At 48.8% G+C, this 13,409-nt stretch overlaps 1 protein-coding gene across 1 annotated transcript; it reads right to left on the bottom strand.

Moving 5' to 3' along the window:
• Positions 1 to 5,645: 5,645 nt before the first annotated feature.
• Positions 5,646 to 13,195, bottom strand: LOC142774197 (uncharacterized). Its single transcript, XM_075874592.1, has 3 exons — positions 12,925 to 13,195; positions 8,087 to 9,095; positions 5,646 to 6,118 (listed from the first exon to the last, which is right to left on the bottom strand). The coding sequence occupies exons 2-3, from the start codon at positions 8,986 to 8,988 to the stop codon at positions 5,692 to 5,694; spliced, it is 1,329 nt and encodes a 442-aa protein (XP_075730707.1). The 5' UTR covers positions 8,989 to 9,095; positions 12,925 to 13,195; the 3' UTR covers positions 5,646 to 5,691.
• Positions 13,196 to 13,409: the final 214 nt, after the last annotated feature.

Raw genomic sequence — 13,409 nt, 5'->3', positions numbered from 1 at the left:
TTCTCACGATAAACCACGCGAAAATTCCTCAACCTCGGCCAATGTAGCGTATACGCTACAAAATACAGATGTGTACCAGAGTGAATCGAGAGCAGCGTTTCCTTCTAGCGTGGCTCGAGGCGCGCGAGCTGTGCGTTCACTTCGTCTTCGCTTTGGCAACGCCCGCGAGCCTCCCCATTCCGTTCATGCTTGAGTTTGCGATCACTAAAGTAATAGAAGAATCACTCCACTTCTAGGCGAACGCATAAGAGACCCTGAGAGCTTTTTACAAGTCCTGTCCATATAGATGGTCCTGAATAAAACGCCATGTATTCGCGACGGACAGACAACCAACCCTAAACCTTCACCTCAACACCACCGCAACCTTCGTAGATGCAAGAAGGCATCGAAATACACGCGATAACTAAACGCAATGCTCTGTATCGAAAACTGAACTCACCTCATGAGACGAATCGAATGATTTGCGAAATGAACAGTGACACAGCGTTCAGCTGCAGACTTGCGCCCCACCTTCCAGGAAAAGACGTGTTGGTGCAGGCAGGTGAAGAGCACCGACTCTCGGAAGTCGCTTCAAGGAGGTTCAGGTTGCGACTCCGAGCGAGAGCAAAGGCGCAACCGAGGTTCAGAGCTCGAAGCTGTCGGGAGCAGCACCAGCTACTGCAGGAACGGTCGACTGCGCGTGGTGGTCCCACCGTCTCGAGAATCACGTGCCATCACCTTGGCACGCGAAATTAAGCTTCGATAGCTCTGTGATGATGATAGTCTACAATTGTGGCGCGTTCTCGCTTCGGACGGAATGAAACCGAGTCGCAAAGTGTTTATGAATAGCGAGCGTCAAAAGTTCAGATCACCATCAGTTTATGGAAACAATAAAAAAAATGCCAGGTGTTCGTGGAACGCACAGAACAATGACATCGAAAGCTGGAAGAGCGGCCCTTTAAAGCCGTTGTTAAACACTTTTTGGGTAATCCTAAAGCACACTTGCAGCGTACCCAGTACGACATAAACCATAATTTTAGTGTAGGGGGGGGGCATCCACTGTGCCCCCCTTGGTTAATATTCGGAGAAGCGTGTTACCCTCTACACACCTCCAAAGAATTTTGTGCAAGATGTTCTACCCTGTGGCTGTCGAAAACGAATAAATATGCCTAATTGTATCTTGCACTCCTTTTCAATAAAATTGACACCTTCTTTATTATGACTACCGGCTCCAGTGTGTATAATTCGTGTTCTTGGTAAGCCCATTTAGATGAAGCTTGGTTGATTCACGTCAACCAAGGCCGTAGGCAATAGGGCGTTCCTCCCACCACCCCGGAAACTCAGATGTTGGAGCGTGATTTACCGATTATACTGAAAAAGCGATTTTTTCAAACCTGTAACAAGCTAGCCCCCACCTCCTTCCAATAACATATTCTGACAGTGGGCCTGCACGTCACGTTTGGTTCAAACCCAAAACACGTAGCTTGGAGAGCTCCTCGCGACTACGCACGACATCGATTCCTATAACGTGTGGGATATGTGCTGGAATATATGGTGCGTGTATATGGAGGTTGAAGTAAAGAAAAGATAGCTCGCAGGACTCTTATGCATTGGACTAGAACTACGGCAAAGCAGAAGTTAACTGCATTTTCTTGCTTGTTTATATACTCGACCTTTTTTGCCATCCCCCCCCCCCCCCCATCAAACCTTCTCAGAAAGCGTGATCTCCGGGATCAGAGGCTTAGCAAGCTTTTTCTAGCTCGTCTGCTTTTGCGCTGTCTCCGTGATGGGCTCACACTTGACCATTTGACAGCGTCATGGGGTGCCCAAACTTGGCTATCATCATAACGAGACGGAAGCATTGGAATGACTTCATAAATAAATGAGCACAACACGAGTGTTCGCAATCAGAGATCATTTATTAATGCGCTTAGATATTAACTAACAAAAGAACATTTTCACAAATAATCTTCGTGTCACGCTAGACTTGCCGGCCTAGTTTCGCTTCGAGCATTCTGCCAGCAGTAGGTGAGTGGCCCAGCACGCCCAGTCTTTGGCGCCACCTGCCCTTGGCGCCGCCGTGTCGTGAGCGACCGCTAGCGCCGAAAAACGTGTCGGCTAGTGCCGCATCGTTCAACGAAACGTCGCTGGGTAGCTTTCCCGACTTTCGCTACCGCCGACAGCTCGACGGACGCCAGTGGCCACCTGTTGGCTGCCACAGTTTTCAAAGTTAAACTGTGCCCCGGGTGACCTGCGTATGGAATCATGAACAGCGTCCACCATAAGAGAAGTCTTCTGACGTGCATCTCAAGATGAGAGAGAGAAAAATAATGGAAAGCGGGCACGTTAGGCAACGGCTACCCCGTACTTGGATGTGGAAGGGGATGTAAATGAGTGAAATACACTGTGCAACAAAAATAAAGCAAAGCCATAACTGCAGCACCCTTCACGTCTGAAGAAACCGCGACAGCGTCCACCAAGCGACTCGTGTTTAAGACCGGGTAGAAGAAGAACAAGAAGGAAGTTAGTTTCAGTAAATTTATTCACAAAAACTCTGTGGAAACACCCGGATCCCTAGCCGATATGGCTAGTTCACGACCCGTTAAAGATTTTGTTCTTTAAGTAGCGAGTATACAGTGTTTATTACAGTATTCAACCGCAAATCACATTTTTAAGTGCGCCCAAGTAATTAAATAAGACGGTAAACGAGGACCCTTGAATTTTCTGTGAGAAAGTGGCTATCTAGCTGGCCTATTACCTAGGGCAGCCTAGAAAAAAAAAAGAAAAAAAAACGCCACTTCCACCTGGCATAAATGCTCCGCCCAGTCAGGCCTGTAGACAGGATTTTTTTTTCTTTTTTGAGGGAGTTGGCTGGGAGTCTTCTTTGTTTAAGGCCTTTAGAGACGCTTATGTTCACTTTTTCTTGTTACACCACACCCCGCCATCAAAATTCCGTCGAGCGAATGCAGCTTTATAGACGATGCTTCAGGGATAGCACACCGAGTGACAGAGCGAAAGATGATATGCGTCAAGTTCTGTAAATACACGAAGACGCCACTAGTGTGGGCAGGAGAGCGAAGAAAGCTAGCTGATATTCTAGTTGACATTGACAGACAAATTGAGTCGGTCGAGCCGTTATTGCATATTGCGGGTAGTCTATGAAAAAACGAAGTGCATAGACAACGGTTCAAACCTGGGTGGTCTCACGATGACGCCTGCAAAATGAAGCATGCGCTTATTCATGGAAAACCTGCAATCACTACGTGGACGGCTTATGCCAATAACCATCGATTGCCTTAGATTTTGTTCGTTGCCATGCGGTAAGTAAATTCATGGGACTTGCTAATTGAGATGGCGACATGGGTAATGGAGATTTTGTGGCTGGTTGAACTAAATGACTTGATTTAGTGCAATTACAAGTGGTTTTTGAAAACATAAATCACTGTAACTCTAAATAGAGCAACAAAACAAACTTTGGTAATTGGAGAAGAAAAAATACGAAACTTACAATGTTGTTACAAGAATATGCATTCCTAGCATTTGTGTGTATAAACCACAAGCATTGATCCCAACGTGCTCACGAAACGCGTGTTTCATTAGTTAGTGGGAGTTATCAGAGAGGAGCCCTTGCATAGGCCCACTACTGACCTAAAGACAATACTCTCCTTTTACACCATCTCTTTCAGCAACGGCTGCTGACCCGCAGGGCGCGGGTTCGAATCCCGGCTGCGGCGGCTGCATTTCCGATGGAGGCGGAAATGTTGTAGGCCCGTGTGCTCAGATTTGGGTGCACGTTAAAGAACCCAGGTGGTCTAAATTTCCGGAGCCCTCCACTACGGCGTCTCTCATAATCATATAGTGGTTTTGGGACGTTAAACCCCACATATCAATCAATCAATCTCTTTCAGCAAATAACTATCTTCCATGTGGGTCTCGACGTGCCAGAAATCAGATTATGAAGCGCGCCGTGTAGCAGGGACCTCTGGAAATTTTCACTATCTATAGTGCTCTTCACCGCGCACTCATAATCGCATCGTACACACACCTCCACTAATTTGGCTCCACCGAAATGCAACCGACGTGACCAAGATCAATCCCGTGGCCTTCGGGCCAACAGCCGAATACAGTCGTCACTGATCCACAGCGACTGACCATCAAGTGCGTACACGAAATATCGAAACATCTGTCAATCATGCTTGAAACTCACTTGCGGGCTAATTGTCAAGTCGTTGCGTAAACTTTAATTATTTTTATTACGGATAAGAATGGCTTAAGTAGGAAACGCATGCCGTGTTCGCACATTACGCGTGCTTGGTGCCGTGATCATAACCAAGAGCACCTTATCATGCAGTTACAATCAGTCCGCCTATAGAAGGGCATCACACAGCTAAAGATAGACGGTAGTATGTAACAGTGTCACGTGTTAATACCTGAAACCCTTCAGAACTAGAGAAACCGACGGGCAACTACAGACATCTTCCCTTCCTATAGAAAATTTGCAGTGCACAGGAGGTTGTGTGACATGGTGTGCACTATAAACGAAGAGGCAGCAGCCTCAATCTGAAATCAAAGGGTGTTTTAGGGTTGTGTTCATGCTCCGCAGCAATAGTCATCTGCCTCGCGTGCCTTTCCCAGCGTTGACCCTATGAGCTCCGTGCTTTCGGGTCACAATCAGCGCGTCAGCGTGACATTGAATATATTTGAAATAAAAATTGACGAACACCAAATTTGGCATCCCAGTCAAACCAAATGATTGTTGGGAGCAGTGTGACCGATTCTTTAAACAGTGCAATTTAGAGTAGGTAGTGAGTAAGTACAGAAGTTGTTGAAACAAAGATACGTTAATGGCCGTGTAAAATTACGCACTGGTTACACTGAGTTAACTTCGCGTGTGCCCAATTAACAGTCCGGTGTCAAAACAGATGTTTAATGGACATTAGTTTTAGCCTGACCATTGCCCCGCCACGGTGGTCTAGCGGCTAAGGTACTCGGCTGCTGACCCGCAGGTCGCGGGATCCAAGCCCGGGTGTGGCGGCTGCATTTCCCATGGAGGCGAAAATGCTGTTAGCCCGTGCGCTTAGATTCGGGGGCGCGTTGACGAACTTTCAAATGGTCGAAATTTCCGGAGCCCTCCACTACGGCGTCTCTCATAATCTAATGGCTGTTTCGGGACGTTAAACCTAAGATATATATCAAATAATCAAGCTTTACCATTGTCAAACAGCCCGAAACGAATGCGAGACCTCCAGGTTTTCCACAACAGCGGCCTGCCACCATTACTCTCCACAGCCCCTGGTTTACTTCAGTCACAGCTTTGCCTGTGCTCTCTTCCTCTCTACACTGTGTTACCCTCTCCACACCACTACTCCTTTTCTGCAAGGCTGTTCTCGCTACACCTGGATTCCCTAACTCTCACCAAGCTCTACCAACGTTCTCCTTGCCATGATTCCATCTCGCAACTCGACTAGAAGGTCTGGACGGTGGATGCCTAAGCATTTAGTTTGGCTTCCAACAGCTCTCCTGGTGAACACCTCGAAGTGTAACTTTGAGACAAAACATGATTAACTACGAAAAATGCGCCGTCGACATATATGAGTAAACGATCGAGTGCGGATGTGGCCCAACAACATTACTTCTCCAGAAACTGCCACTTCACCTGGGGCGCCTTCAAGCGGTCGAGGTCGCGACCACGGTGGCTGGGACACGGCCCGCCTAGCACTGGCACCGCGCGGTCGTGCGCCGCGGTGTCGGCGGCCGCAGGCGCATCACACCGGTCGATTTTCGGTCTGCGAGGACTGGGAACTGAAGTATCGGGGCTCGCCCCGTGACATCGTAGCCCGTCCCGCCTCGCCCCAGGACGACGACGACGCCGACGATGACAACCACGGCGGCAGAGGACGGGCTAGACATGTATTGCGGACCAGCGGGCACCTTGGGTTGTGGGGCTGCTAGGGCACGCGGAGCTCCATAGCGCCTTCCAGGCGTCCCGTGGGCTCTCGGCTTTCCACATCGACCTCCGCATCTCCGATGCTCGGGTATGGCTGCAATATCTCGGTCGCGAACAACCACGTGGCCCAGTGTGACGTGCGTGCCGACACGACGCCACCCAAGAGTTGCAAGAAGCTGCCCGCGGTCGTACCTGTCAATTTCGAATACGAGCATTAGTATATGATGACATACTTACTTTTAAATGGTAGGGGGGAGGGAGTAGAAGGCTAAACTACTGCAATACCCTTCGTAGTAGGCAGCCTTAAGGATGCCCGCGCAATATTGTTACGGTGCACCATCGACAGGAGTAAGCGTAGCGCTTTGCGAAGAGGACGAAGACGACTGTGTGTTAGACACTTGCGCGAGTGGCAACTCAGCCATCTTGTTCGGCTGTCGATTCTTTGTGGACGCTATACTATAAACCTAGATCTCGCCCCGTCACATTTGGTGGAGGTGCTGGGTAACCGCCTCGCAATGGAACTTCGCAGCGGCCGTCGTTTGATGGGTCATTCTGCACCGATGACGAAAAATATGGCGTCTATATCTGCTCCTGGCGTTCCTGCGGCTGGAGATGATGCGGCGACTACATCTCCTCCTGCGAGCACAACCTTCGTGCTCGAAGCCACGCGGGATCCTGGAACGTTTTGTGGTTCCGGTGATCCAGACGAAGTAGACGTTGAAGATTACCTGGCAGGTTACGAACGTGTGAGTACTCGATACCGATGGTGTCCTACTCTTATGCTGGCGAACATTTTGTTCTATCTTAGGAGAACCGCCAAATTGTGGTATGAGTACCATGAAGCAGAACTTGGGAGTTAGGCAATGTGCAGGGAGAAATGATGAACTTGTTCGGGAAGCCTATTTGAAAAAAAATGGCCGCAAACAAAATGCTCGCGTCTAGGGCCGAGACGTCAACGGAGTCGTACGTCTCGTATATTGAAGATGTGTTAGCATTGTGTTGCAAAGTCAATGCCGGGATGCCGGAGGCTGAAAAGGTTGAGCATATTCTTTAGGGGATTGCGGACGACGCATTCAGCCTCCTCATCTGCAAAAATGATTCTATAGTGGACGCCGTTCTAAAGGAATGCCGGTGCTTTAAGCAAGCGAAGAGCCGGTGGATTGACAGCGTGTTTTCCCGCCTTCCGAATACGGCTGCAACGTAGTCTTGCGAAGACCGTGCAAGAACACAGCAGGCACCTCCAGTTTCCTCGGATCAGGTGACCCGAATTGTACGGCACGAACTTGAAGCCATTAACCCTGATCCGACTCACACTGCTGCAAGTGACACGACCCCACTCACTGCTGACATGGTTCAAGCCATTGTCCGCCCCGCCAAGAACTTGCCAGCATAGGTATTCCATCGGTGAGCGCTTTGCCCAGACCGCAGCGAGCTTTATGGCGTCTACCCTCGTCCAATCACGAGCAGCAGTTTAAGGCTCGTTCTCGCGACCCTGCTAGGTGGAGAACCGCCGACCATCGACCAATTTGCTTTCATTGTCACCGTATTGGTCATGTCGTCCGGTACTGCAATTACCGCTGGTCCTCGCCACCTCGGACGTCGTCTGAAACTTACTACCAACAGGACAGCACCCGCTTTGCATCTACCGTGCAGCCTTCTCCGCCAAACAGCTACAGAATGTTCAACAGCCTATCTCCGTCACCGCATGGTCGTCAGTCGCGTCCGCCTCCAGGACGTCGCCAGTCGTCTCGCTCACCGCAGACTAGCAGGCCGTCGTCCCCATTAAACCCCTCTGCTGCCTATGCGAAGAACTTAACGGCGTAGCGCCTGGAGGTGACGCTGCTTTATCGACTTCCTCCACAAATTCTCTCTTGACGCTTCCGACAAGAGAAAGTTTGTTAGACATTGACGTTGACGGTGTGAATATTTCTGCCCTTATAGATACTGGAGCGCATATTTCTGTAATTAGCGTGAACCTTCGCCGATGCCTGCATAAAGTGCTACGCTAGCTGCTGTACATGGTGCACCGTAAAAATATTAACTCACTCTCGTGTTAAACAAAACAGAAGTGGTACAAATTAATCCAGACCTTATCTTAGTTTGGTGTCCTGAATAAAAAGTCAATAACTTTTCGTCCCTTTCATGAACCTATAAACTCACCGTCGGACTGGTGGTGGTGACACCGCGAGTCGGCCTTCTCGACGCGATGTCATGCGCGATGTCTGAGCGCGGAGTCCTTGTACCAGGCCACGTTGCAACAACGGGCTTGTGGCTAGTCCTGGATAGTGCAGAGTAAACCGCACTGCGGGAAGGCACACGGCAAAATCGAGAAACCGTGGTGAGCAAAGACCAGGTGGAGGGTCCAGACCGCATAATCCACGTCGGCGATCCTCCTTGTGAACCGAGATCCAGGATGAGTTGACGGCGTAGTCGGGGTCGACAGCCTCCATGGTGGCATGGGTGCAGTTCTCATAAAAGTGGTCGACGTTTCCCGGGGTCGCCGTAGTTCCGTGCTTTCCGTAGAAAGCCTCTGTCACGTTGAGGTCGCCGATGGTGATGGCTTGTTCACGTGCGAGTTGAAGGTAGACCTCCGCAATCTTAGACGACTGGCGATCGCTTTTCGCACCTTGGCATCCTGCACGACTTCTAATGGTTACCCGGTATACGTCGATGGTGTCAGTGACCGCTTGGCTACGTTGGAGGTCGACTTGCGAGGCTACGCGTCCGCGAGTGTCAGCAGTCGTCAAGGTGGCCCTCGTCCCAATACTGGACGTCCCACAGATGCATTTTTCAACTTTAGACGTCCTCCGTTGCATTGAGCATCCAGCGGACATCCAGCGAACATCGCGGATGTCGTTAGCGACGGGGTCCACGGTTCTGACGGAGTAAGCTCGGACATTTCTAGGCGCAAAGGGGCCTTGTCTGTCTTTTCTGGTTGACCATTTCCTGTTTTGTTGTCGTCTGGAAAATACGTGTTGCATCGCTGACTTCTGGCATACTAAAATGATAGATGGCGATGCTGCAGCGAATGCGAACGACGGCAAAGGAGCCTGCGTTACCATTGCCGGTCAAAAGTAAGGGATGTCTTGCGCCTTCGCCGGACGAAGCACTGGACTTCTTCCGCGTCCTTGATACCTGGGCCCCGCCTTCGGACTTTAACGGAGTCAGCCTGCAAGTGAATTTAGAAAAAATAACAGCGAGAACGAGCGAGATCAGCTGAAGTTCAGAGGAAGTCTGACCAGAAACTCAACATTCCAGGACGTGCGACTGTAGGGTAAATTTAGAAGTGTGGAAGCTTGGGCTAGTTGGTATGGCATGATGATGGTTATAGCGCGAGACCAAAAGACGTCCTTCTTGTCTCTGTGTCGTCGTTTTGGTCTCACGCTATAACTATCGTCATGCAGGGTAAAGCAGGGTATAGATAAGTCATGACCAATGCCCCTCGTAAGTAGACGAGTCGAGAAGATAGTTCATCATGACGCCACGTAAATAGACCATACTGGCCTCAAGAATCGTGCCAGGGCACAAAATTGCGCTTGCGCCGTAAAAATCTAGGAACCGTGCTAATCAGACGGTAAACACAGTTGTAGCGAAAAAGGTGCTCGTTCTTTGTTTTTTAGGTATTGTTTAGAGGCTCCTAAAGTCAGTTAAGTCACGATCATTTATTTTTCAAGCAAATTGCGTTCCAGGCAGCTGTATCCCGCTTTGGGTAGGTTTATGAATTGAGTTTGTTCCGGATATCCTCCATAGCAACTAACGAAGCGCCGTCTTTTCTTCCTGATATTTAAAACAAGAAATATACAGCACACTCCACGTATATAGTGGGGATCGATTTGGTTAAAAGCAGTGTGCGAGTAATTGCCTATATGTCATGGCGCACTTCGAGTCAAGCCTTGAGAGGTAGGTTAACGTCATTGTTATTTAACTTTATAACTATTTATAACATACTGCAGACCAGCATTCTATCCCTGCAGGAAGGGCTCTCATATTACGCACGAAAGGAAATTTCAACACCAAAATATAATACAATTAGAACAAAAAACGCGTGAACATTTCCTCACAACTCAGGAAGGCACTTATTCGACGTACATCGAAATGAATACGTGGTTGTAACTTCAACAATATTGGTCAAACTATTACACAAACTTAAAACACAACACTGAATGTAGATAGCGTAGTAATTTAAGAAAGTTCGTTCACAACATGCCTGGAATTTTACTGTGATACCGTCCTAAGAAAAAAATATTTGTAAGTGTCCGTTCTGGCGAATGTGGGGTTAGTGCATATATGTGAGGTGTACGCCTTTTGGACGGAGGTGTTACATGTAACACAGGGTCTATAGATAATTCACGATTAATCAGCGATTGTAACTTGAGATTCTATGTACATGCAAGGGCATACTCCGTCTCTATCAGGGTTGGGCTGAACGCAAATTCAAAATGGAAGGATACTAACTTGAATGTCTCCCGTTTTTGTCATTCGTGAAAGATAGGACATGTCTGACACTATGTGTGAACCCCAGTTGTAGCCGAGAGCTCAGCCATAGCGTCACAGTGGTGCTCGAGTTTGCTATAAGATATATGCTGGGATACGTCTTAAATAATTGTATTTTAATCTGGCTTTGAAAGGACTCTGCAACACTTTTTTGTTACCATTGCATGGCTTCATTACATTAATTTGTTGCCTCACGAATAGACTGCTGAAAACATTTATACAATCGTGAAGTACGAGCTCAGTTTGATATTCGTAGCACGCTGAGAACTCTTTTCTCGTTCCACATAATCATACGGTCCCTTTCGGACGTAAAACTCCAGATATTACTAATATTATCTTCTTCCGACGAGCGTGCTTGAAGTTAAGCAGGAAGGGATGGCACAGAGGAAAAAAGTCACGCGCGCGTTCTGGACCTTCAGCATTTATTCGAACACACAACGTATATATGTGGTATATAGCGTTCGGTTCTGGTTCCGGTTTCAAATCCGGTTGGCTGGTCCCTAAGGGCGTTGCAAAATTGTGTATATAGAGATGCTCGCGGACCTAGTAGAGAGTTTCCGACCGGGTCTTGGCCGTGTCTCTTGCTCCTACTTCCGGCCGCACTTTGGGCCTCGTGCTCTCCGTACGTCGCGTCCGACGTATGACACAACCAAGGAGGATTAAAGAAAATTGCTGTAGTGGAAGCTCCCGCAATGCCTTGCCAGCAGAAGTGAAGCCAGCATTTGCCACTGCCAAGATGGCGGAAACATGCTCTTTTCTTATAGTGTCCACTTAAAGATCAAGTGGCTTTGATATGTTATGTACGTGCTACGTTAGTTATATATTAAAAGATAGTTGTTCCCGTCGAAACAACACATATAAACGAGTATAGATGACTAAATCTTTAAAGAGATTTGCCTCCAATTAGAGGCTCACTAAGGAAAACTAGTACATGTAAGACGCACTTGAAGCACTATGTGACCCGAATAAGTTCCCACATTAAACTCGTTGGACGTGCGAGAGAAACGCTTTGAATACTTTATCATGCCCCTAGTAAGATGGCCACCACCGCCGCCATCTTGCCAGAGGAACGGCTTCAGTTCTGCGCAATCATTTCCACTCCAACAATTTTTTTAATCCTCTTTGGGTACAACTGGCGACAAGGATGGGATGAATTGGACGGCAGTTTCGCTCGTCCAATTCCGTCAATCTGTACTATAGCGGTATACGATTCCGTACAATAGCCCTGAATCCGGATGCATATCGAGATCTTGTAGGTAAATGTCACCATTTGTAGAAAGAACGAACGAGTTATGTCTGACTTTCAATATTGTGAATTCCAGACCGCGCGCTGCACTGAATGTTTGGCTCGCGTGATCACGGGTGCATCGACCACCGGTCGGCAGTGTTTTCTTACCACGTTGAGAAAGTATAGAGAGGCCCCTTCAAATAACTCTTGACGCGGTGATTTTTGAGTGCGACCTTGTGAAAACGCAAGAGCCAATTAGCAGTGGTTTAGCTCGGCTATGCCAAGATATACGTAGCGTCACCTACAGATAGACAGACGAACCACCAATAGATTGATTGATTGATTAATTGATATGTGGGGTTTAACGTCCCAAAACCACTATATGATTATGAGAGACGCCGTAGTGGAGGGCTCTGGAAATTTCGACCACCTGGGGTTCTTTGACCTGCACCCAAACCTGAGCACACGGGCCTACAGCATTTCCGCCTCCATTGGAAATGCAGCCGCCACAGCCAGAATTCGATCCCGTGACCTGCGGGTCAGCAGCCGAGTACCTTAGTCACTGGACCACCGCGGCGGGGCAACCACGAATGGATGAATGGACAAACAAATCAAGGATGGACGCACGGATGGACGGACAAACAGGCGAACCGTGGATGAAGTGACGGACGAACGACAACAGCTAGACAAACGGGCTATAGCGAGTGAGCGATCTCACGCGAGTCAAACGCCAGCCCACTAGTTCCACGTCACTCCAGGAGTTTCCAGGCATTCGGGGCGTCGGCTGCGTGCCACGTGACGTCACTGCTCCTCGCGCTTGCGCAGAAATACTCACCGTAAGCCACGCGAAAACTCAACCTCGATCAATGCGGCTTACAACATAAAGACGTGTGCCAAAGTAAATCGAAAGCAGCGTTTCTTTCAAGCGTGGCTTGAGGCGCGCGAGCTCTGCGTTGACTTCGTTTTTGCTGTAACAGCGTCTGCGCGCCTCCCGGCTCCGCCCATGGTTGGGTTCACGTTCATTTAAGCAATATAAAAGCACACCAGCTGGCTTTCGTCTTGAAGTCGTTCTAGGCGAATGCAAAAGGGACCCTGGTGGTTTTTACAAGTCCTGCCCATTTAAATGGACCCGAAGGAAACCGGTTGTATTCGCCACGAACAGACCGCTTATCCTCAATCTTTATCTCGACACCACCTCAATCTGCGTAAATTCATGCAGTCATCGAAACACACGTGATAACTAAACGCAGCAACCGTTATCAAAAACTGAACTCACCTCGGAAGGCGCGTCGAGTGATATGCGAAATGAATGGCGAGACAGCGTTCAGCTGCAGGCCTTCGCCCCGCCTCCCAGGAAAAGACGCGTTGGTGCAGGCAGGTGAAGAGCACCGAATCTCGGAAGTCGCTTCCACGAGGTTCAAGGTACGACTCCGAGTAAGAGCAAAGGAGAGCGAAGGCGCTACCGAGGTTCGGCGACCGAAGCTGTCGGGAGCAGCACCAGCTACTGCAGGAACGTTCTACTGCGCGTGGTGGGCCAACTGTCTCGAGAGTCACGCGACATCACGCTGGCACGGGAAATCAAGCTTCGATAGCTCTGAGATGATGATAGTCTACAAGTGTGGCACGTTCTGGCTTCGCCCATTAGAATTATTTTTTTTTTCTTTTTACCAAAATTCCACTGCCGCACGATTCATGGCCGATCCCCCGTGGTGGGTTGAGCCATTCCTCTTGGGTCGAACCAACCAACGAAATCACGTACTG

Source organism: Rhipicephalus microplus, chromosome 10 (assembly GCF_043290135.1).
Source record: "Rhipicephalus microplus isolate Deutch F79 chromosome 10, USDA_Rmic, whole genome shotgun sequence".
NCBI lineage: Eukaryota > Metazoa > Arthropoda > Arachnida > Ixodida > Ixodidae > Rhipicephalus > Rhipicephalus microplus.
The sequence above is the reverse complement of the archived record's forward strand: the minus strand, read 5'-3'. Positions and strand labels throughout refer to the sequence as shown.